Source organism: Labrus mixtus, chromosome 15, assembly GCF_963584025.1.
Source record: "Labrus mixtus chromosome 15, fLabMix1.1, whole genome shotgun sequence".
Lineage (NCBI taxonomy): Eukaryota > Metazoa > Chordata > Actinopteri > Labriformes > Labridae > Labrus > Labrus mixtus.
Window position 1 is genome coordinate 7248605 of NC_083626.1, and position 23689 is coordinate 7272293.

Below are 23689 nucleotides of genomic sequence, written 5' to 3' on the forward strand. Positions count from 1 at the left end.
CATTTGGATTTATTCTTATTGATGTTTTTCTTTTGCATTTTGTAATTGCCTTTTGTTTGAATTTTGTAGACCTCTCACTGTTTGGCCTGACTATTGATGCTTAATTTGTTATATTCCCAAATTACTGCCTTTGCTTTGTCTGTCAAATCACTTTGTAAACATCAGGTTTTAAATGTGCTGTATAAATAAAATGAATGCTATTATTATTATTTTAGTGTTTGGTATAAAAGTTTAAATCAATAGCTAACTTCTCATGAAGACACACTTTTTGTAAGTTAACATCACATCTGATGTAGTTGCGGTGTCAGACCAGCAGGGGGCGTTAATCTTTAGCCCGTCAGACTTCAAGCCCCTGACATTGTGAAGATGGAGGCTGCTTTGCTCTAGACCAGGAAACAGAGAAAACCACCAACTGCAGGGTTCAGAGATCTGTTATGACAACATATCCAGCCGGTTCAGGTAAATGGAAAACACCTTTGGTTACGTTGCTAGCGAGCTAACGTGAGCGTCTTTGTAAAGTTAGGCGGCTAACAGTAATGACGAGCTAATGTCAACGGAGGAGTTAGCATTAGCACAGCTAGCTGGAAGCGTCGGCTCTACTGTAACCAAGTACGATAAGTTACTCTTTTCTAGTGTTTTCGAGAGACACGGTCTTGCATCGCAGAAAGCAGCCGGCAGCTTACTTTACAAGCTCTTGTCATCAGCAGTGATGTGGAAGGTGTTTTGATGTCAGTGCTAGCTAGCGTTAGCATGCTAATCGTTTTCAGGACCGTTTCCTGGTTCGTCGGCTGGTTGACGATCCGAGCTTCAAACTGTCTGTATGTTTTATTTAACAACTTCGTTTGATATGAAGAGCATAAACACCAGCTTGTATTAAACAGTTTCTGTGTTAATAAAGCCCTCATAGCATCGTCACTTAGATAGAAAAACAAAAATCAGGGCTGTAAATGTCATCTCACATGATGAGTATAAAAACATTAAAATCATGCAACAAATAGTCAAATATTTGTTTTTTGTAAGTAATACGTTTTAATGCGTCATCCTACCTCCATCAGATTACACTTAGTTACTATCTAAGAGTAAATATGTTCAATATGTTAAAGCTGCATAATCTTATGATCTATTATCACAAACAATCTTGTTTCACATGTATTCTGTCTGCAGGGTTACATGCTGAGACTGTTTGAACACAGCTGTGTTTGTTTTATTTATTAGCCAAGTATGCTGCTCATAGTTTCCCCAGCTTGCCATATTGAGCTGACCTTCTGTGTTTGTGTGTCTACAGGTGGAGGCAGGAGGTGTGAGTAGACTGTACTAAGACATCAGCAGCATGTACTCCGAGTGGCGCTCGCTGCAGCTGGTGGTGCAGAGTGACCAGGGCCACCTCAGTGTTCTGCACACCTACCCCACCAGCGTGGGTACTGAGGTGGCAAATGCTGTGGTCAAGCCTCTGGGGACAGCTGTAAGCCCTGTGGCCACAGAGAACATCCTCAAGACGGACAAGGAGGTGAGAGAGACTCCCTTGCTGGTGTACCTTTGGATCGTGTGTTGTTGACATGTTGTTTTAGTGCTTAGGTAGAATGCTTTGCTTCGAGCTATATTACCAAAACTTAAGAGAACCTGTCAGCTTCTGAATGTCTCCGCTTATGATGATGATGATTTTTTTTGCTGTTTGGCCTTTATTGGATAGGACAGCTGGAGAGTGACAGGAAATGTTGGGAGGAGAGAGAAGGGGGATGCAGCAAAGGGCTGAGGTCGGATTTGAACCGACAGCCGTTGCAATGAGGACTATTGCCTCTATACATGGGGCGTGCATCGGACCCTTTAGGCTATCCAGTGCCCCAAAATCCTTTTATTTTTACTCTAAAAGGAGGGGATACAGGAAGGTTGCACTTTGTAAAAAAAACAAAAAAAGTATGGTCCCTTTAACTGAGATTTAATTTCTATTATTAGTTGTTTGAATTCTTGCAAGTCATTTTGGTGACACCACTGTAAGGAAGTTTAGATGAAATGTCCTGCGTGCTCCTTGTTTGTTTTAACATGCTGTCATTTGTACAGTAATAGATATAAAGGAACAGCCCTCTATCTCTTACTGTACACTGTCTGTGTACCACATAATTACACTTCTGCATGCAGAGGGCAACTTTATTGAACAATGTCATTATTGTTACAACCAACCAACACACACATCATTAAAATAACTGCACTTCTAAAAAGATATATTGCTTCTTGTTTCCCTCGCTTAATTAGGTTTACAGGCAGTTTACAACCAATCCTAGCAAAGCAAAATGCTTAACATTACTTTGCATATTTATGCAAATCTACAAGGGCTCTTTTGAAAGCATTTTCAGACACATTTTTTGAAGATACAGTCAAGATTTACAGCCAGAATGACTCTTCAGTATGTTAGTGTTAAGTGTTCATACCTAAATCCAGTAGGTTTCTCCTTTGCTTTCTTTTATGTCTGCATTTAAAGGGAAATTCTATGATTTTAAACCTGGGCCAACTTTATGTATTTGGGATCTAAGTGATTATAAGGTAAAGAAGTTCTGAAAAGGCCCAAAGACTAGTTGGGCTGTTGTCCGTTTTAATGAGTATCTCGGTATAGTCAGGAGAAGCTGTGGTATTTAAAGCGTCACTGATGGAGTGGTGCAGAGTTAGCTTCTCATATCCCTGCAGGGCAGACATTTTTCTTTGCATCTTGTGCATTGTTTATGTAAAAGAATATATACAATGATAAAGGCCTTTTGTATATCTTAAAGCCTCTGATGCAGGATGGAGAGAGTATTTTATGAACCCCTGAGAGGAACTTGGATTTTTGCTGATGAGAAATATTAAGTGTGTTACTGACTGTTGTTTTCGAGCTGCATTTAATGGATTGGCGTATCAGCTATAAAAAGTAGATGAGGTTGTTTTCTTTGTGTGCTCTCTGTCTGCTAACTAACAAGCACTGCTGTGAGCAAATTAACTGCAGCGCTCACAGCAAGCCAGGGGGTTTCAATTAATGATATGACAGCATGCGTCAGGAAGCGCTGTGAGAGGATGTGCCGGGTTAAAAATACTTCAGCAATATTTCTCAGGTGCACCATGCATCTGAAGGGCTGCTGTTGCTTTGAGCTGAACTTCATACTGAGGATGAAGCTTGGATTAGCCTTCTCACCAGTGCTGATCTACACTGACTCTCTCATGTTGACAACAATAACAACAAGGAATCTAGGAGACTTAACAAAAAAACAAAAAGTTGCAGAAAACTGACAAGGATGATGTAGGCTCGCTATAGGCTATGAAGGTACTAAACATGTAAATAATTGAATCAGAACGATGATGTGAATGAACCCTTTACTTTACTGTTATCTTAGACTTTGATATGTTCAGCAATGATGGTCTGTAAAATCAAATCTTGTTTTTCATTCATCTCTTGCATTTGAAATGTTCTGTCTTTTATGGGCAGATGGATGAATAGAAAAACAGAAAGAGAGGGGTTGAGAGATGAAGTGAATTGTTATTGCCGTCATCATCTTACTATAAACCTTTGGCCTTCTTTGTTATGAGACACTAAATCATGTGTTAAGCTTCTCAAGGTCTCTCACTTGACATAGTGCAGTTGTGCATGAGGGGTGCAGTCTTATATAAAAAGAATGGCAACACTCACAGGATATGACATTGATAGAAAAACAGTCCTGGTTATGGGAGCAGTGGTTTGTGTGCCATGTTCAATAGGAAACAGGACTTTATGCTGCATAATGAACCCAGAAGTTTGTTTGCTTTTAACTTTTAAACATTAACATAAATTAACAACAAAGGTGTGTTTGACTCCTAGGTTAAGTGGACCATGGAGGTGCTTTGTTACGGTCTCACCCTCCCTTTAGAGGGGGACACAGTCAAACTGTGTGTGGATGTGTACACGGACTGGATGATGGCCCTGGTGTCCCCCAGAGACTCAATGCCTCAGCCTGTGGTCAAAGAGCCCAATATGTACGTCCAGACCATCCTCAAACATCTCTACAATGTCTTTGTACCCAGGTATGTCAGACATGTTCACACATGATCCTAAAGCTGCGCTAAGTCATCCTCCATAAACCTCTTGTCACTAAAATACCTGCTGTTTTCTGACTTCCCCTCATTTGGATCCCTCTGTCTCTCCCTGCAGACCTGAGCAGCACAGTCTGAACCACATCAGGCTTTGCCAGCAGGTTTTGACTGCAGTTCAGAAATTGGCAAGAGAGTCTGTATCCATGGTGAGGGAAACCTGGGAGGTGCTCCTTCTCTTCCTGCTGCGCATCAATGACACATTACTTGCACCGCCCACAGTTGGAGGTATGACCCACCCTTCTCTTTTGCTTTTCCTATAATTACTAATTAAATCTGGTGAACAACACCATTCATCTCTTTAATGTCTTCCCTTTTTTCAGTTGGGGTGGCAGAGAAACTGGCAGAGAAACTCATGGCGGTGCTGTTTGAGGTGTGGTTGCTGGCATGTGCACGCTGCTTTCCCACGCCCCCGTACTGGAAGACAGCAAGGGAGATGCTGGCCAACTGGAGACACCACCCACCTGTTGTCGAGCAGTGGAGCAGAGTTGCCTGTGCCCTGACATCTAGGTTAGAAAGACATCAACTCAACTTCATGTGGCTTTAAGATACATTGCTGAAACAGATTTAGCACTTTCCTCAACTGTTTGAAAATGGGAAATGAACTTATTTTTAAACTTGTAGTTTCTGTCATGTGGAATATATCTGTGTTTTTAATGAAGAAAAAGGATGAAGAATCATAAGTAATAACTGCGTTCACTTTCTTAAGTGTGATCATTTATGCCTTTCTGTCTCACTTTTTCAATCCAGACTTTTACGCTTCACCCACGGACCGTCCTTCCCGCCTTTCAAAGTCCCCGATGAAGATGCCAACCTTATTCCTTTAGAAATGGACAATGACTGTGTTGCACAGACGTGGTACCGCTTTCTTCACATGCTCAGGTACATAGAACATGTTTTTCTGGATTATAACTTCTTTTTTTTTCAATTAAATTAAATGTGCTGAAGTGGGATGGAGACGTGGTGTTAATAGATAGACGTGAAGTAGTCCCTCATCTTAAGTCAAGTTCCCCTACTTCTCCTTCTCTGTGTACTCGGCTTCCTCTGTCTGGAAGTTGATTCTAGAAATGATTTCTGCTACAGACGTATTTATTGTTATTGCGGTTGTCTATCGTTTCCCATTAATTTTTGTTCTGTGCTGTATAGTGTTGTAGTTATCAAGATTGGTCTCAAGACCACTTTTTAAAGATCTAGTCTCGGAATCAAAACATTTTTACTCGGTCTTGTCTTGGTCTCAGTCTGGGCAGACTCCAGATTTTAAATCAAGACCAGTCAAGACTACCACTGATTCCACCTTTTTCCACACCATTACTGTGATTAGAAGGAAAACACCTTATTTTATTTTTATCTCCCGGTTACGTCCCCAACCTTCCCAGTTTTATGGTCTAAGTGAGTGACATCCTGCACTCAAGATGAGGATTTTCAGTGATATTTATGGTCTTGGTCTTGTCTCGGTCTCGCCCTGCCTTGGTCTTCGTCTCGACTCGGTCTTGATCCCTAAATGTCTTGGTCTTGTCTTGTTCTCGGAGCACTCTGGTCTCGGGTATGTCTTGGTCTTAGTTAATGTGGTCTTTACTACAACACTAGTGCTGTATCATAAATCACCTATTTGAGGACATTTACTTTCTTATAGTCTAAGTGTAAATGATAGAAAATTTGTTTAGTTCTTTCTAAGCCATGTCAAAAGCAGATATCTGATTTGTCCAAATAAGTTTGAGACACCCCTGCTAAATGATTTAATCTTTTTTTCTTTTTGTTTCTAGTAACCCAGTGGACCTGAGCAACCCTGCGGTCGTTAGCACCACTCCAAAGTTTCAGGAGCAGTTCCTCAACTCCAGCGGCATCCCTCATGAAGTGGTGCTGCATCCGTGTTTGAAGCAGCTACCCCAGATCTTCTTCAGGGCCATGAGAGGCATCAGCTGCCTTGTGGATGCCTTCTTAGGTAAGAGAAGTAATAAATGAGAAGCTCAGCCGTGTGCCACTATCATGTTGTAAATGTTCAACACCAACAGTGGAATACATTCCAGAGTGAAATTATAAAATGCGGCCGTAGGATCGTACTTTTGTTTTTGCACATTTGAGCCTGAGGGGGTCCTTGAGGAAAGGAAAGTATTTTCATTTATGATGAAAACATCAAACATGTAAAAACACAAAAAGAGTCGTTGTTATACAGCTATTATAAACATTGATTTAATTTGACTTTCACTCCTTTTCCATCGTTATTCAGGCACTGCTCCTGATTAAAATCAAGAGAGAAGATGTCAGAAATACCTGTGTGTACGTCTGTATTGAAACATGTCAGTGTGTATTTTTCTCTTTACACTTTAGGTGTCTCTGTTGAAAAAAAGAGAGCTGTACGGGAGAGGGTGTTCTCTTTTTCTCCAGTGCTGCTCTCTCATGGTACAGACATCAGATGGTACATCGTATAATGTCATGTTCATGGGGGATTGGATGCAGTTTTCTGTTTTTTTTTTTGGTGATGATGATATTAACAACTGGGCTCACTCTTGCCACAGGAAAATAATATGCACCAGGCATTCAGACTAAGCAACAAGATCATAAAGCAGGAGTCTTTTGTTTGTGAAAAAAAAAGTAAATCCAAATGGATGGATGTCAATTATTTTTGATTTGTCTCTAACCGTGTCCTGCATGTCTACGAATTAATTTTGTCTATGATCATCTTACTGACTGGAAGCCACTTCATTTTCTTCTCTCTCTTATAACATCAGGAATGGGAAATTGGCGTAAATGATTCTACTTACTCAAAAAGGATCTGTCCACTGGAAAAGTTGTGGGATGCAAATGATTTGTTTTGTTTACCGAAGCCAATCAGAAATCTTCTTCCCGCCTTCATCAGACAACTAAAAAAAAAAAAACAACTAACTAAGCTTCCTGTCAACAGGTATCTCACGTCCCAGAGCTGACAGTGCCCCGCCCACTCCAGTCAACAGAATGAGCATGTCCCCGCCCCCTTCCATCACCAACACAACGCCCCCGCACAGCCGCAAGCCACGACATACAGTGGTCACCAAAACCACAAGCAAGAGTTCAACTGTAAGTGAAGCCTTCCATTTTTACGTGACCAGAAGCTACTGCAGAGCTAGTGAACAGCTAACAAAGATATATTTTAGAATTTGTGTCTTCTCGATTCTCTTTGGCGGGCACAGCATACCTGAGGGGGCTGCGAGCTGAGCCACTGTGTTTCCTCATTTTGTGAGGATGACTGGAGTTCACTCTGCTTTTTCCCGCCTCTGTTCCACTCGATTCTTTTCACTGCTTTGCAGCGGGGAAGTGGAAGTGTGCCGAATGTGCAAGATTAAAACTGCAGGCTCTCACTATTGTTGATTTTTCTGCAGCATGAAAGACTTCTTGATCTAGCAATATTGTGTAAAAATCTGAAGTGTATCACTGTTATTGACGTTAATTTTATTGCCATTCCCTTTAGTGTTGGTTTAGTCATCCAGCTTTAAAACATCCTGTCATTTCTTTAGCCCTTTTTATGCAGAATGAAAGCTCTCAGCTCCTTCTGTCTATTTGACATGTAAGTTACAATACTTGTGTTTTCAATCTCAGTCAGATATCTTACTCTATTCCTGTCCACGCTTCAGAGCAGTGGGAGTCAACCAACCAAAGCATCCCAGCAGCAACAGCAGCAGCAGCAGCAGACTTCTTCCTCCCCGACCCTACTTTCCAGCCCCAATCAGAGCAGCTGGGAGTCTCGACCCCTGCCGGCCCCGGCGAGACCGAAGGTCAACAGCATCCTCAACCTGTTTGGCCAGTGGCTTTTCGATGCTGCTCTGGTCCACTGTAAGCTCCACAGCGGCCTCAGCAGAGACCCAAGCATGACCGGTAAGCAGCAAGGCGATAGCTGGTAGTGTTTCCATAAATGCATGGGCAGGTGGGTGTTTTGTTTCTGTTCATTCGAGTGTGTTTTTGTGGAGTTATCTGTGTCTTTTGTTCTTTTGACTGTATGTTGTTGGGATATCCTTTCCTTTTTTATCACCATTCTCTCTGAAACTTCTTTGTGTCGTTCGTTTTGTGTGTGGAGGGCTTGGTTAGAAGTGGCCTGATATGAGATTTCCATCTGATTCTAATCCATATACATCCACCAACTATTGAAACCTGGCTAAATCTGCATAAACACTATGATCACATGCCAATTAAAGACATCACCCAGTGGTTAAATTAGTGAAATCATTGTTAGAGGAGTCATTGAAAGCATATTCAGTTGTTGTTGTTTTAAAAAGAGATTTGGCTCATCATTGGCGTTATATTAATTTTCCTCTTTTTGGTGAAGTGTCCTGCACGTGTCTACCATGTCTGATTAATGTTAACCAATTTGTCAAGGTCATGTACGTATTAAGGAGAACAAAAATAAAACACAATTCATGCCTGAAATGAATTGATCCCCAAATATTGGACCTGCTTTGATTTTGTGTCTCTCCACTATTTCTGTTATCTTGCAGCCTCTTTTATCCAAATTCTCCTTTCTTATAAATCTTGTAAGTAGGAACAGCAGCTTTTCTTTCCTCACTTGATTTGCGTTCCTTGAAAAATCTTCCTGCTTTTTTTTTTGTTTGTTTTTTTGTAGTTGAGTTCCTCATGATCATTGTCATTACTGCCATTGTTTTTCTGTTCCCACTGCTTGTCATATATCAAAGTTTCACCAGCGTTCTCTCAGCGTTTCTCCAAAGGTGACGGAATGGGTTTCACCAACTGACCACTTGTCTCGACCATAATGTTGCCAGTTTGTGACAACGCCACCCTCTTTTGAGTTCTCATTTTCTCTTCCATTGGGTCACACTAATCCTTATTATTTCCTCTCAGATCCCCCCCTCCCCCCCCCTCCCTTGAGTTCAGCATTTATATTTTGTTACTTGTAAATTTCCTTGTTTACTGTCAGTCCACTTGAGTTTTGATTTTTATTGGTTTGGTGCCTCGATGCATGAAGTGAATGTTCTGTTCCTTGAGTGACAGTCATGTAATTGCAACAGCGCAGGAGCTGACACAGAGATTTTGCAGAGGAAAACATTTTTACTAGCAGCACGCTTCACTTGGTTAACTTCTATGGCAAACTCTTTGTGTCACAGCTCCCTTTTTTGAATGCCTTTCGAAGATGTGAGTGTGTGTTTGCAGTCATGGAGTATCTGTTCCCTCTCGTTGTGAAAGCAATTAAACGTCTGCTTTATGGTGCTTTTGTTTTTTCTAATGTTGACTTTTACTGTAGTGTGCATACAGCAGCTAAATGTTAACATCTGCCTGTGTCTCATACGTGCATGTATCCTAATGACAGCATTACAATTCAGTGTCCTTTCATTCTCTTGTCTCTTCCCGCTCTCTACAGCCATAGCCACTCAAGTAGGTCTGGAGCTGAGAAGGAAGGGTTCACAGATGTCCACAGACTCCATGGTGTCCAACCCCATGTTTGATGCCAACGAGTTCCCAGAGAGCTACGAGGCAGGACGAGCCGAGGCCTGTGGGACTCTCTGTCGCATCTTCTGTAGCAAGAAAACCGGGGAGGATATACTACCTGTTTACCTGTCGAGGTAACCCAGTCAGTTCTCACTAACAAAAGCCAAACTGTAAGCACGCACATTGAGATTTCTATCATGAAAAACTAATTATTTCTCTTCATGCAGATTCTACATGGTCCTGATTCAAGGCCTCCAGATCTCTGATTTCATCTGTAGACCAGTTCTGGCGTCTATTATTCTCAACTCTTCCTCTCTCTTCTGCACCGATCTGAAGGGCATCAATGTGGTGGTGCCGTACTTCATAGCTGCCCTAGAGACTATTGTACCAGACAGGTCAGACTGGTAGTATCTTACACTGATTGAATCTCTGTCATGCAGTAACATTCCTTTTATTTCTGGATAACTTTATCAGACTGTAAGATCTTAGTGAGACTTCTCTTCAGAGGTTTAGAGAATACTGGAAGTTTCATGACGTTTATATGATTTGTTTTTCTCTTTGCAGAGAGCTGTCCAAATTCAAGATGTATGTAAATCCTACCGACCTGAGGAGAGCCTCCATCAACATCCTGCTTGCCATGCTGCCTCTGCCACATCACTTTGGCAACATTAAATCAGAGGTAAAACTTTTGCTGTCTGACCTTTTTTTTTTTTGAAGCCCTAAGAAGCGAGTGAGAACCTAAAAAATCTGGTGATCCTTGAAAATAGTCTGATCTAAAATGTTCTCCCTCCTTTTTTTTATTTTTTTTTGTATTTTTTTTTTAATTTTTTTTTTAAACAACTGAAGAAAAGAACTCCGGACAAAAACATTCATTTTTTCCTCTGGGTCAGTTTGAACTCCTATGCAGAGCAGAAAAGTTGTTCTTATCATCCCCTTGTGGCTGCATTGAGTATAACAACAACATACTTGAGAAAATAAACCAATAACAAAAAATCACCGTCAAATGAATTTAAAACATTTTTTTTTCACAGAAGGAAAAGAAAAAGTAGATCAGAAGATTGTCCATGAAAACTTCTCATTTCATCAGACAAAACTGTTTCCACTTGATCTGTTTCTTTCCCTGGCAAATCTTCTTTTCAATATCTTTATGCCTTTTTTTAGAGAAGTGGATAGAGTCAGATACCAGGAGAGAGAGAGAGTGGGGAATGACATGTGGGAAAGGAGCCAAAGGTCAGATTTGAACCTGGGCCGCCCGCTTTTCAATGACTTAAGCCTCTGTTCATGGGGCGTGCACACTAACCGCTAGGCTACCAGTGCCCCCGTTTTTTTCCCAACTTTAACACAGAAGAAGTACAGGTTGAGTTCAGACATTTACACTGGATCACCTGATATTCTCTCTCACTTTCTTCTCTGGGCTTCTAGACCTCAGTTGTGTAAACTGAATTACTGCAGCTTTTCACCGTAGCATTTTTTGAAATTCTTGTCGAAGCATAACCAAAGCATAAAGCCACTTTAAGTTAAGTACACTGTGTTCTTTACCATTGTGATGTTTTTGTCTGTAGGTCCTTTTGGAAGGAAAGTTCAATGAGGAGGACGGGTGGCCTCATGACCAGCCCGTGTCTTTCCTGTCCCTGAGGCTACGTCTGGTTAATGTCCTCATTGGAGCACTACAGACTGAGACCGATCCCACGAACACACAGCTCATCTTGGGTATCTATTTCTTTATGTTTATTTTTTATATTCCATGTCTGGATCATTTTTGCAAACCTAAACAACACTGTTACAGTTTTAATATATTCTATATGGATCCCTCATTTCTCTCCCTTCAGGTGCAATGCTCAATATTGTTCAAGACTCGGCGCTGTTGGAGTCCATCGGTGCGCAGACGGAAACAGTAAGACTCAGATTGCTGCTGTTAAACATTTTATGATGCTTGACGCAGTGTGATGGACTGTACTTAAAGAGTGTTTTATTGTGGTTGTAGGGGAGTATAGATGGGAGCCAAATAACCTCAAGGAACCACAGTCGCACCAACAGTGGCATCAGTTTCAACAGCGGGGGCAGCACAGAGGCCACCAGCCCAGACTCTGAGCGTCCTGCCCAGGCCCTGCTGCGAGACTACGGTAAGACACATGGCCCCTCCACATAATCTAATAACCCTGTGCTTTCAGAATTAACACGATGAACCTAGCATTGCTAAAATAGTTCATAACAATCCTCTGCGAGCATTCGACTGTGATTCTTACCTGCTTGCTGATCTACTAACACATGTTCCTTATAGCTAACGTGGTTAAAGTGATGTTCAGAGTTAAGAAGCGTTGGGTGAAATGTCTCTGTAGGTGAAGTAAAAGTTATTTGCTGTGATGCTGTGTCTTCTTTGGCTCTTACACTGAAGAAGTGCTCGAGCTGTTTAAGTCTTTTCTCTCACTGATTGGTTGTAACAAAGTTTCCTAATCAGAAGCACTTCAAAGATTCTCCAGAGGGGGTTGAGCGATGTTTGACTAAATGAAAGTGTTTGTTATTGTTATCACAGAGATATTTCTGATTTATAACCACTCTTGTTTGCCAGCAAGTTCCCATACATTACCCTTTAAGTCAGTGCTGCTTATAGGAAGCTTTCTCCTGCAGGAAATGGGCGTCTGCAGACTTCCTGTTTGACGGACCATTGCATTGTTTCAGTGCCGGACAGGAAACAGGACTTATGTGTAGGCAGCAGACTAGAAACACTTCTTGATCCGCTGCAGCCATTTTAGCATGACTTAAGGATTTTTGAGCTGATAATATTAATTATACATTTGAAAACCATAAGCATGGATCTGAAGCTTGAGCCAGATCTCCAACATCAACATAAGCACCTTAACTCATATCTCAGCTAGTTTGCTCTATCCTCTTGAGTTACGGGATACACTCCTGATTTGATGGTCAGATCACAAATGGTTGGGAATTGTATTGATAACTCATTCGCGTTGATTTTATGAAGGATACAAGTTATGCGTAGTAAGGCATGTGTCTGACCTGATTGACAGGTGGGGGCGATGTAATGATTGTCAAGAGGCTAAAGACCCGCCTCTGCTGCAGCAGCTTTGTTTTGAAAGTTAGGGTGAGACAGCATTTCCTGCATGGAGACTGCCATCGATGACTCCCAAAGCCCCCTGCAGTCACAGATGGGTGACATCACTCAGGCTTTGTCCACTAATATTTACAATATTTACAGTCTATGATATTACCTGAAGGCTCAATTTCTTTCACTTGTTATTTTATTCTTAAGCAACAAAGCCAACTATTCTGGCAACTTTTAAGTTCTTCTTTAACACAAGCTAAAACATTTCTTTACTGTGTTTCAATCTATTTCATTTTTTCAGTTAAAATGTGAAAGTGCTGGCTGACAAGTTGTGACTACTGACTGGTACATTCTCTGTTGTCCTATCAGATCAGCCACATAAATTAATGTATTGCCATAAGTTTGTTAAAATGACTAAATCCATTTTTTAAAGTCAAAGCTTAATCGCTCAGCCCTGTTCCTGGACAATGTGTTCACTCTGTATTCTACGGACTATCTGTGTGCTTTACTGATTAAAACTGCATGTTTAAAATACCAGGACTGACATATTTACTAACTTGGCATTCGGGACATTTTCCCTTTTGTTCTCTATATTTTGGCTGTGTTGCCTGAATCTTGCTTTGCTCTATTCTTTGCGGTGTTTGGTATTTTCTGGGTGTTATATGGTCTAGCTCTTCCAGATACGGCGGCAGGCCTGCTGGTGCGAAGCATCCACCTGGTCACCCAGAGACTCAACTCCCAGTGGAGGCAGGACATGAACATTTCACTGGCTGCACTGGAGCTGCTGGCCGGACTCGCCAAGGTAAAGCTGCACTGTCCAAACACCACAGAGACTCGGTGACACCATGAAGCAATTTCTCTAACAATACTGTATTGTTTTTTTTTGCACAGGTTAGGGTGGGAGTAGACTCTGCAGACCGTAAGCGAGCTGTCAGCTCTATATGTGGGTACATTGTGTACCAGTGTAGCCGTCCAGCTCCTCTTCAATCCCGAGACCTCCACTCCATGATCGTAGCTGCCTTCCAGTTTCTTTGCGTGTGGCTCACAGAGCACCCCGACATGCTGGATGAGAAGGTATGGTTAAAGAATACATACTGTACATTTTTGCCTCAGATATTTGGTTTGGTGACAGACAGAACTTTGTTAGTTCAAGCTACACTGCTACTGAGATCGTACGGAAGATATCACTCAAAAAATTAAGTCAGAATTCTACAGAAGATTTTGTCGGTAAGTTTCGAGTCTGGCTCAAGGCTTGTGTAATGAAATGAAAATGTTGTACTTGTCCTCTGAGATTGTGTTCCCTTTTCTTACCAGGACTGTTTGGTCGAGGTGTTGGAGATTGTGGAGCTGGGAATATCTGGCAGCAAGTCTCGACAGGAACAAGAAGTCCGCCATAAAGGGGAGAAGGAGCACAACCCAGCCTCCATGAGGGTGAAGGACGCTGCTGAGGCCACTCTATCCTGGTGAGATCAGAAATTCAATGCAAAGTAGCGTTGTAGTTGAAAATTGTCCCTTTAAACTCTTGCTTTTAACACACTGAAACTAAAAAGTACTTTTTTTTAACTTCAAAAACAGTACACCAGTTCAGTCAGCAACATTTCCTGGGCCTCTTAGTGGGGATAAAAAAGCACCAAAGGGGGAAAATTGGGCTGCATGTGATTGTACAGGGCTGCATGTGATTGTACAGGGCGTTATGTTGGGTGTTTCTTTGTGGTAATAGTAGAAGAAACTCTTTAACATGTTGCCACTTTTGCGTTTTGTAAAAGATCTGCATAAAATGCTAACTAATGATCAGCCTTTTAACATATTTGACATGCTGACAGGGTGAGATCCAGACAGCTGACACACACATACAAACATTTGATTAGGAACTGAAATTAGCTTCAGTTTAAAATGGTGTTGATGATGATGTCAAACGTGATACGATGTCAAACGTGACACTTTGTCTCTGCTGACTTGTGGAGCTTGTTACTCGAGAGCAGTCCCTGTCAAAGCCTTTCATTTAAAACCTCAAATCTTTTTGGCTGCACAAAACGTGTATTTGTTCCATATTCCAGTTGCTCCAATGACCTCCTACCCTCCGTTTTTCTGCTTTTCCACATGGCACACAGATGGCCACCTGAAAGTAAACATGCTGTACCTACTGACCCAGTTCCGTCATATTTACCCTCTTCTTGGTTTTACTGTGGTCTTTCCCAGTATCATGCAGGTGTTGGGGGCCTTCCCTTCCCCCAGCGGTCCTGCCTCCACCTGCAGCCTGCTGAACGAGGACACCTTGATTCGCTATGCTAGACTCAGTGCCACAGGAGCGAGCAACTTCCGCTACTTCGTCCTGGACAACTCTGTCATCCTGGCCATGCTGGAGCAGCCTCTCGGCAATGAGCAGAGTCAGTAATTTGAACTAGTAACAGTTTATAAGGCATTACATATTACGATATCGGGGAGAATAAGGGACTAACTTAGTTTATTTGAAGATGAACTAGATCTCTATTGATCCTAAAATTACAGATAAATTAGCACATCATCAGACTACCAATCTCTTACTGAATGAAAATCAAATAACAATCCTGTTGCTCCATAAATAAGATCTTCTCTGTCCTCACAGACCCAAGTCCCTCAGTGACAGTCTTGATCCGAGGGACTGCTGGTCGACATGCCTGGACCATGCAGCTCTTCCACCAACCCCGAGGGGCTCGGGCCAATCAGAGGGTGAGATCACACTGTAAATTACTGCATCACTGTGCTTCACCGGTATCATCTTGAGAAATGCTTTAGTACATGACAAGCCAAGTTTTTCTTTGGCAAAACTTAAAGCGGCTCAGCGGTTTTGCTGATAACACAACTCTGTCAATGTCTCTCCTTCCACAGCAGGTGTTTGTCCCAGAGGGCCGCCCAACACCGAACAACGACGTGGGGATCAAGTACAACGTCAAGCAGCGGCCGTTCCCCGAAGAGGTGGATAAGATTCCTCTCGTCAAAGCTGATGTAAGCATCCCCGACCTGGATGACATTGTCAGTAAAGAGGTGAGATCTGCTGTCATTAATCATATCCACATCATGACTAATTACAAACATATTCCATTATAAAGGATTCTACAAAAAGGGCATGAGCTCACACAAAAGTGACAGATCCCTGCAGTAAACAAATCTCTGATGCTATTTGTTATACAAACTCAGGCGTGTTGTATGGGCTGGCAGGATGATTCAAGAGCTTCCAATACACTGATCAGTAATTTTCCACACGTGAGTTGATTTGAGAGATGAAATTTCACTCGGGTGTCACTTGGGAAGAAGGATGAAATCATCTAGTTGGGTGATAAAATAACGGTTGTGTGCGGCTTCTCAAGCTTATGCACGATGTTAACAGACTAACTTTTTATGAACAAAATCCCCCATGTTTTATTTCTGGCACAATGTGAAGAAAAGTACAACAACAAGTTTCAGAAAGACTGGAGATATTGAATAGCGGTGGTACTGGATTAGTGTTAAAGGTCTACACTAATTACTTTATATTCATCAACATTTGGACGTTCCCCTTCTTTTTTTCTTTTCAGCTTGAACTTCAGCACGACAAGCTCCGTATTCTGATGACCAAGCAGATAGAGTACGAGAACGCTTTGGAGCGCCACAGTGATGAAATTTGGAAATCAAAGCATTTCCCCGACCCACAGACGGACTGCAAACCTCCTCCACCCTCGCAGGAGTTCCAGACAGCACGCCTCTTCCTCTCCCACTTTGGCTTTCTGTCTCTGGAGGCGCTCAAGGTGGGAAAACGTAGCTAGCCTGATTTTTCTTTTCATAGCTGAAGAATAAATCTGGCAGATTTAAGTTTCTGCCAATATCAAAAAGTCTTCCAGCTCCTTACACTTAACTCTTATTGGTAGTTTTATGTCATGGTGCTATTGAAGGATTAATTTAATTATACTTTAATTATACATTTCTAATATTGTTATTGTTAATATAGTTCATTTACAATTACAATATTAATTTTCTCGTGACAGGAGCCCAACAACAGTCGTCTACCTCCTCATCTGATCGGTCTGGAGTCGTCCTTGCCGGGGTTTTTTGATGACATCAGCTACCTTGACCTGCTTCCCTGCCGACCGTTCGACACCGTCTTTGTCTTCTATGTGAGGGCGGGACAGAAAAGCAGCCCTGAGGTGAGGGGAACATTGGCTGATCTGTTGTGGCAACACACAAAACACAGCATGATGTATAATCGTTTAAAACTGTGGCTTGTTTTTGTATTGACAATGGAATGATATGGCTTAAAATTATAATATATGTAACATAAATATATCCTTATATAAGAAGGATTTTGTTCCTTTTCTTGTAATGATCAGATCCTGAGGAATGTGGAGTCGTCGTCCAGCGTCCAGCCCCACTTTCTAGAGTTCCTGATGTCCTTGGGCTGGCCTGTGGACGTCGGACGCCACCCAGGGTGGACTGGACACCTAGACACCAGCTGGTCCCTAAACTCCTGCTCCGACAGTAACGATATACAACAAACAGGTAAGCTATGAAGGTCTTCAGAAGAATGCATATCACAACAGCTGTTATTCATGTACATGTTTAATATTCTGGATAATAAGTGAAACTTCTGATGATGATTTTTTTCTTTGACTACAGAAGAAGCAGCAACTCCTGAGGACACTGGAGGTTCAGTGTTCAATGGGGAGAAGAAGGTTTTGTACTATGCTGACGCCTTGACAGAGATTGCCTTCGTGGTCCCATCCTTAACAGAAAACTCCGGTCAGCCTCAGCTCTCATGAAATGATGCATATTATATGCAATACAAAAATAAAACCCCAGAGGAATTCATGCTTGACAGGTCCATTTTCTCTCTCTGTTGTTGTTTCCACAGAGGAGTCATCAGTGCACAGTGACTCCACAGTGGAGGCAGACACAAACTCAGAGATCATTCCTGGTGTACTCAAACAACCCAATCTCACACTGGAGCTGTTCCCCAACCACTCTGAGAACCTGGAGTCTGCCAAAAAGGTAGAGTTTGTATCTGGGCTGCACTAACTGTGATTTTAAATGAGTGTGTAGAACTTGCTTAAACTTGCTGTGTATTTTTTCCCCCCCAAAGCTGAGTCCTTTGGTAAAGACAAAAAGGTCATCAACTGGGAAATCTTTCCCTCCTCTGGGTCCTGAGACGAAGGTGTTTGTTGTCTGGGTGGAGCGCTTTGATGACATTGGTAGGCAATGACTTTACTCGCTTTACATCCAGGGCCGTGTCTAAACTTCTACGTTTGTTAGTCATTCTTAAAAAAAGTTTAAGAACATGCCATTAGCTAGATGAAGTCGATGAAGTCGATCCTTTCGAAAACAAACATCATGAAACGTCACTGGGACGTAAATATAGTAACTTAAAATGTCTGAATAGGGATGTTGTGTCTGTGTGATGTGCATTCATGCCCAGTGTGCTTTAATGGCTATGTAACATGGGTAGCCTGATGCCACATTGAAGTGACTGACTGTCATTGTTTCTCTGTTTATTTGTTTTCTGTTTTTTTTAGAGAACTTCCCGTTAACTGATCTCTTGGCGGAAACCAGCACGGGTTTGGAAGCCAGCATGAGCAACAGCACTTCCTGCAGGTATTCAGAAGTTTACACTCAGCACTTCCTGCTAAAAGTATGTAGAGCATGTGATGCATGAACTGGTGTTTGTGGGGTGCAAAAGCAACACTATTTAAAAAACAAAGTGGCATGACCTCTATCGTGCAGAATACCAAACCGTGCATAAACAAAGGGTGCAAAACAGGAAGTAGAACCTGCAGTGTGTGCAAAAGCAGGCAGGGAAAAGGAACCGTGGCATCGAGGAGAATACTGTTGTTATTAATTTGTCTTATACTCAGCATCTTCACTGTAAATATTGTAGATTAGTCAACATTAACTGCAACTTCACTGACTTTGTGGTGTATTTTGTTGTTTCTATAATCTATTTTAAGATGCAACAATATTATATTCCAATATTATTAATGTGTCAGTCTAGTTTGTGCAAAACCTCCTGTATCATCTTCCCCTCTGTTTCTCTTCTCCTGTTGCTTCCTCTGCAGGTCAGGGCTACTTGAGAAGGATGTACCATTGATCTTCATCCACCCTCTGAAGACGGGACTCTTCAGGGTCCGGCTGCATGGAGCTGTGGGTAAATTTGGCATGGTGATTCCCCTGGTGGACGGCATGGTGGTCAGCCGCAGAGCTCTAGGTAATGGCTTACATGGGTCTCTCTCTCTCTCTCTCTCTCTCTCTCTCTCTCTCTCTCTCTCTCTCTCTCTCTGTTTATCCCTCCAGATGATGCATTTTGTATTTCTCATCATCAGGAAGAGCAGGGGTAGGATGTATAAATGTACCCTGTGGTTTTTACAGGAAACCTATCAGGATCATCGCTTACTAAAACGATAATGTGTCCATGTTAATGTTTTAAAGATGGCAATGGAGAGTAACAAACACAGGAAATCTTTTTATATGGCAACGCAGCAGGTATGGTTTGTAATATGAGCGAGTCTTGGCTGTTATTTGTTGTCTTGACAAACAAAGCAAACCTGAATCTGCTTCAGTCCATGTTATGCCACTCTTTGATACCAAACAGCGTAGGTGGAGTCTTTGTTTGAAGGTTGCTTTGGCTTTCTAAAACATAAATGTAAGAGATTTTAAAACTACAAAATCTTTAGGCAAGGCAGTTAGTTTTTGAAATGTTGAATCTTAATCCCCCCCCTTCACTTCCTGTATCGTGTAAGAAGGTGGTAATGCTGTTAAGAGCGTCCTGATTTTGATCCTAAATATGAAATGGATCGTAATGAGCTTTCAGTTTGTTTTAAGAAATCAAAAGCATGTTTAGTCGCTCCCTCCATATTTTTTAAAAACCACCTACTCATACTGCACACACTGAAGGAAGAGAAATCCCTTCAAAGATGACACAGCACAGTTGCTGCCTACAACTGCACTTCTGGAGACCCCATGGTCACTGCCAGATTTAAAGGGCCCATATTATGTCAGTGTGAGATCACTGATCTAAATCCATTGGCTCGTTGTGGCAAGCCCTGCAGTTCATGTTGAAATTTCCGAGAACCGTGCTGAGCAACTGACCAATAAGGACAGAGCGGATCGGCAGACCAATCAGAGCAGACTTGGCCCACGTGGGGTCTAACAGTGTGGGCTCAACAGAGCGTAGCTGACGGACTCAGAGCGGAGAGGGAGCAAGGAGGAGCAGTACATGAAAACAGACACTTTTTTCGAACTTTAGCTATTGTGAACGTACAAAAGTAGGTACATAGATTAAATATACGAACCCCAAAAAGGACATAATATGGGTTCTTTAAAGATGACAGAGAAACAACATAAACAAGTTCAACAGAACTGGGAAATCCTCCCGCCTCCTTGAAGTCACCGGTGTGGCATGCAGCCTTCCATACTGAGAATAACCCCAGACTTGCAAACTCTACATAGTCGGTTTGTTTACAACACACATCGTAAACAGGAAACAGGCTATGAGTTTGAAAACTGCATTAAAAAGCCAAAGTGATGGTGTACATTTCCAAAGACTGCTCCTACAACCTGAATAATATCAGCACATCTCACATATCTTCATCTGATATCACTACATGATGATAGAATATCCAAATAGAAAATGCTCTGTGTTATTTCATCTCATGTTTGTGTTCTGCTTACTGGAACTGACAACAACAAAAAGCTTCGACTTTTCCCGGTATTACACATGTAAACTAGCCCGCTGGCTTTTTTGTTAAAATGCTCTGTCCTTGATAAATAAACAGAATAATAAAGACAATTTAAAAAAAATAGGGATCCATTATCTTATTAAATGGTAACTGGACTTTTCTAGTCTTCTGAGGAGCAATGCCCAAGGACAAATCGGACATGTAGCTGCAGGAGCTGGGTATCGAACCCTCGACCATTTGGTTGAGAGGTGACGACTGTACCAACTGAGCACACAGCCGCCTCATTTCTATCACTGGCATAAGTGCTTAAAAAAGGATTCCATCGATTAAATATGTGAAATTAAGTGTAAAATTAAATTTGGTTCAGGAGAATTTTAACACCTGTAGTGTCTCATTTGTTTCATCAGTTGTCAGAGAGTTTGTTACCTTTGTGTGTACACATTCTAAAAACTGTCCATTAAGGCTAAGCCGACCTGATGAGCTGTTTTGTGTTTTTCATTCTTCTTTCAGGGTTTCTTGTTCGCCAAACGGTCATCAACGTGTGCCGACGGAAGCGCCTGGAAAGTGACTTGTACAACCCTCCTCACGTGAGGCGGAAGCAGAAAATAACGGAGATTGTCCAGCGCTACCGCAACAAGCAACTGGAGCCTGAGTTTTACACCTCGCTCTTCCACGAGGTGGGGGAGGGGAAGCCCCACCTCTAACCCGCCTGTCCCTGTCCTAACACTGGCTCACCAACGCACACAGCAACACACCAAGCTCTTATCATATACTTCATTTACACATTACACATACACACACACACACACACACACACACACAGGAACACACAGAATCTTTATATTTATACTGTACTGTTTTGTTATTTATACAAATATCAACACTGTCTGCCTTTGACTCCGAGAGCAAAGTGTCAAAAACCATGCCAAGGTGGAAGAAGCTACATTTGTATGTCGCAGCCGCTCATCGAAACGTCTGAACGGCCGAAGCTCAACAGTGACTGTCTCTCTGCATTTAGCTCCGCGCTCTGTGGCAAAGACTTTCTGCTTGTCATTAACTGCAATACAATAGTAACACTATTGGCCTTTTCTGAAATTGTACAAATGTTTGTCCTTTAAACTCTGTGAACTGAGTCGGCTTCATGATGGTTTTTGGTAAATACACACTTGTGTCATAAAAAAACCTTACACGCTTATCTGTTTTTGTTTCGGTCAAACAGACTTCTGTTGGATCTTTGCCAAGGAGATAAACACGTCAGACAAATGTTTTCTAATAGACATCGCTGCTGCTTCAAGGCGAGACGCAGGAACGATTGGAAGCGTTAACCCGTTGTGTCATTTTACTACAAAACTCATCTCCATGCGGACACATGCTAAAAGTCTTCCTAGTGCAAACCATCACAGCATTCGACTGAGCACACCAATATTGCTGTTTGTATACGTTTTTTGTTTTTTTTACATGATTTATAGGACTCCTGCATTGTATTCTGTATCTGAACGTTATTTTTTGACATCTGCGTTGCCTCAGTGCCAGTCATGAAAGTCATCCCATCTCGCATGAGTCGCTGCACTTTGTGTGTGTGTGTGTGTGTGCGTGCGCGGCCACATTCTTTTTCAGCTAGTAAGAAACACTACAAGGAGTCATACTGACCCCTAAAAAAAACCCATAGATGGCATTTAAAGAGGATTTCTGTCCCTTAAAAATCAATATCTCAAAGATGATTCAGCTTTGCAAATGTAATCCTCTCATTTGTTTACTCTTCCAGCTTGGTAACGTTTGACTTTACTGATTGTGAGAGTGGTGACGGAGCTCCCTGGGTTTGCACTCGATGTTTGCAGGTGGCATGTTCACGCAAACAGAACTACAGCACAGTTGAAGTGTCTCACTCCTCCCAAACAAATCTACAGTGATGAATTAAAGGGCCAAAACACTCAGTGGAGCCAACAACGATGGAAGAAAACCACATTTTGTCTGATTAAAGCTGTAACGTTTTCATTCAAAACCCTAAAAACAGATGATTTAACCCGTTAGTTGTATTCCGTTTTGATCACAGGAACATGCAATTTGCCTTCATGCACATTTTTCTTCTACCCCCCCCCCCTCCTCACAATTAGTTTCACTTGTGTTGACTCACTGTACTTTGGTTTTGATTGAAGCCCTCTCACTGTCCGCCTGTAACAATGTGAATTTATTTATCACAGAGATGGAACAGGGCAAACACCTCTCTAGTTTCTTTGTTACATCGCAAAGTCTTAATGCACTGAGCACATGTTATGTTTATTTTCTATCCCCTCTTTTTGTACTTTTTTGCGCATTTTGAAAGAAAAGAAGAAAAAAAAACCCTGCTGAAGGAAGAGTTTTATCTTGTGAAATATAAGAAGGAAGAAGAGGAGTTTTTAACCTATCATGTCGAACTGTGTGACTCACTTTTTACGAGCGTGCTTTATGCACATGCCTTTTTTGGAAGGAATTTAAAAAAAAAGTACATGAAATATGTTTGAACATACAATCAGTCATACATTGTATCCTATGTTACACCTCTGATGTTTGATCATATTTAAAGACTTGTCATGTGCAGAAGCAGAGGATGATGATATGTAAATATATGATAGTGTAAGGCATTTACAAGTTGTCTGTCGCATTCCTCATCTGAGATGGCCAGAAAAGAAATGTATGTATGCAATTATGTGTGAGGATCACAAAGGGTATTGAATGTAACATGCATCAATTAAAACTATTATTGACATTTTAATTTCTCCCATTCCTAATATTTGACCTTTGTTCACAGGGTGTTTATAAGGAACAAAAATAAGTTTTTCTTAACAATAATAGTGATTTTATTTTATTTATTTTATTCATCAGGGGACGGTGTGTGCACTGACATTGATCATTTATACAAAGAAAAACGAAAAAGAATGTTTAAACCAGATTAAGCAAGTCGCTCATTTCCATCTGTAGTCATCACAGAAAAGTGATGCAAGACAAACTATAAAACTCTACTCAATAAAGGACGATAAAGAAACACACCTGAAAACATAAACTACATAATAAAAAAACTATTAACACTGTCAGTGGAACAATGTAGCCTATATCCTGCTCAGTACAAAGTATAAAAATAAAATTGTGTAAAATATACAAAATGATTGATTGCATGTACGGAGGCCTTACACAATCAATAACAGGAGGACACAGCATGATATAAGGGACACTATAATACACAATAACTACATTATTAAGTGACCAAGATACTAATTCATTTGAAAGAACTTCATTATTCTTGGGGTAATTGGTGTGGAGCAGCCCGAACACAAAAAAAAGAAAAAACACAAAGAGGTGTTTGACAGGTTGACGTACAAACAACAGAATACACAATATCTGTTGTATATTATGTATAATGTTAGACTGATTAGAGGTCAGCCAGACTGAATACAAAATAAAGACATTA

The 23689-nt window shown here is 41.4% G+C and overlaps 1 protein-coding gene across 11 annotated transcripts; it reads left to right on the forward strand.

The window, feature by feature from the left end:
• The first annotated feature begins 318 nt into the window (after window positions 1-318).
• LOC132990382 (ral GTPase-activating protein subunit beta-like) lies at window positions 319-22996 on the forward strand. Of its 11 annotated transcripts, none has more exons than XM_061058619.1 (32): window positions 319-459; window positions 1286-1507; window positions 3821-4023; window positions 4151-4317; window positions 4413-4599; window positions 4840-4971; window positions 5853-6031; window positions 6418-6489; window positions 6992-7143; window positions 7698-7938; window positions 8556-8591; window positions 9434-9635; window positions 9729-9896; window positions 10066-10180; window positions 11064-11211; window positions 11331-11395; window positions 11486-11624; window positions 13234-13364; window positions 13454-13636; window positions 13877-14025; window positions 14762-14949; window positions 15168-15271; window positions 15431-15586; window positions 16117-16326; window positions 16564-16722; window positions 16906-17074; window positions 17192-17314; window positions 17427-17563; window positions 17655-17763; window positions 18085-18163; window positions 18625-18773; window positions 20755-22996. In XM_061058619.1, the coding sequence occupies exons 2-32, from the start codon at window positions 1331-1333 to the stop codon at window positions 20946-20948; spliced, it is 4623 nt and encodes a 1540-aa protein (XP_060914602.1). In that variant the 5' UTR covers window positions 319-459; window positions 1286-1330; the 3' UTR covers window positions 20949-22996. The 11 variants fall into 11 exon arrangements, with proteins under 11 accessions (XP_060914602.1, XP_060914603.1, XP_060914604.1 ...); XM_061058620.1 differs by having other exon boundaries at window positions 15434-15586; XM_061058621.1 differs by having other exon boundaries at window positions 13243-13364.
• Window positions 22997-23689: the final 693 nt, after the last annotated feature.

Excerpts from the sequence above, each read along its gene's own strand:
- LOC132990382 (XM_061058619.1), top strand. The coding sequence starts at position 1,331 with ATGTACTCCGAGTGGCGCTCGCTGCAGCTGGTGGTGCAGAGTGACCAG. Across the intron at positions 6,032-6,417 it reads CCTTGTGGATGCCTTCTTAG|GTGTCTCTGTTGAAAAAAAG; the intron begins GTAAGAGAAGTA and ends TTTACACTTTAG. Across the intron at positions 18,774-20,754 it reads GGTCAGCCGCAGAGCTCTAG|GGTTTCTTGTTCGCCAAACG; the intron begins GTAATGGCTTAC and ends TTCTTCTTTCAG.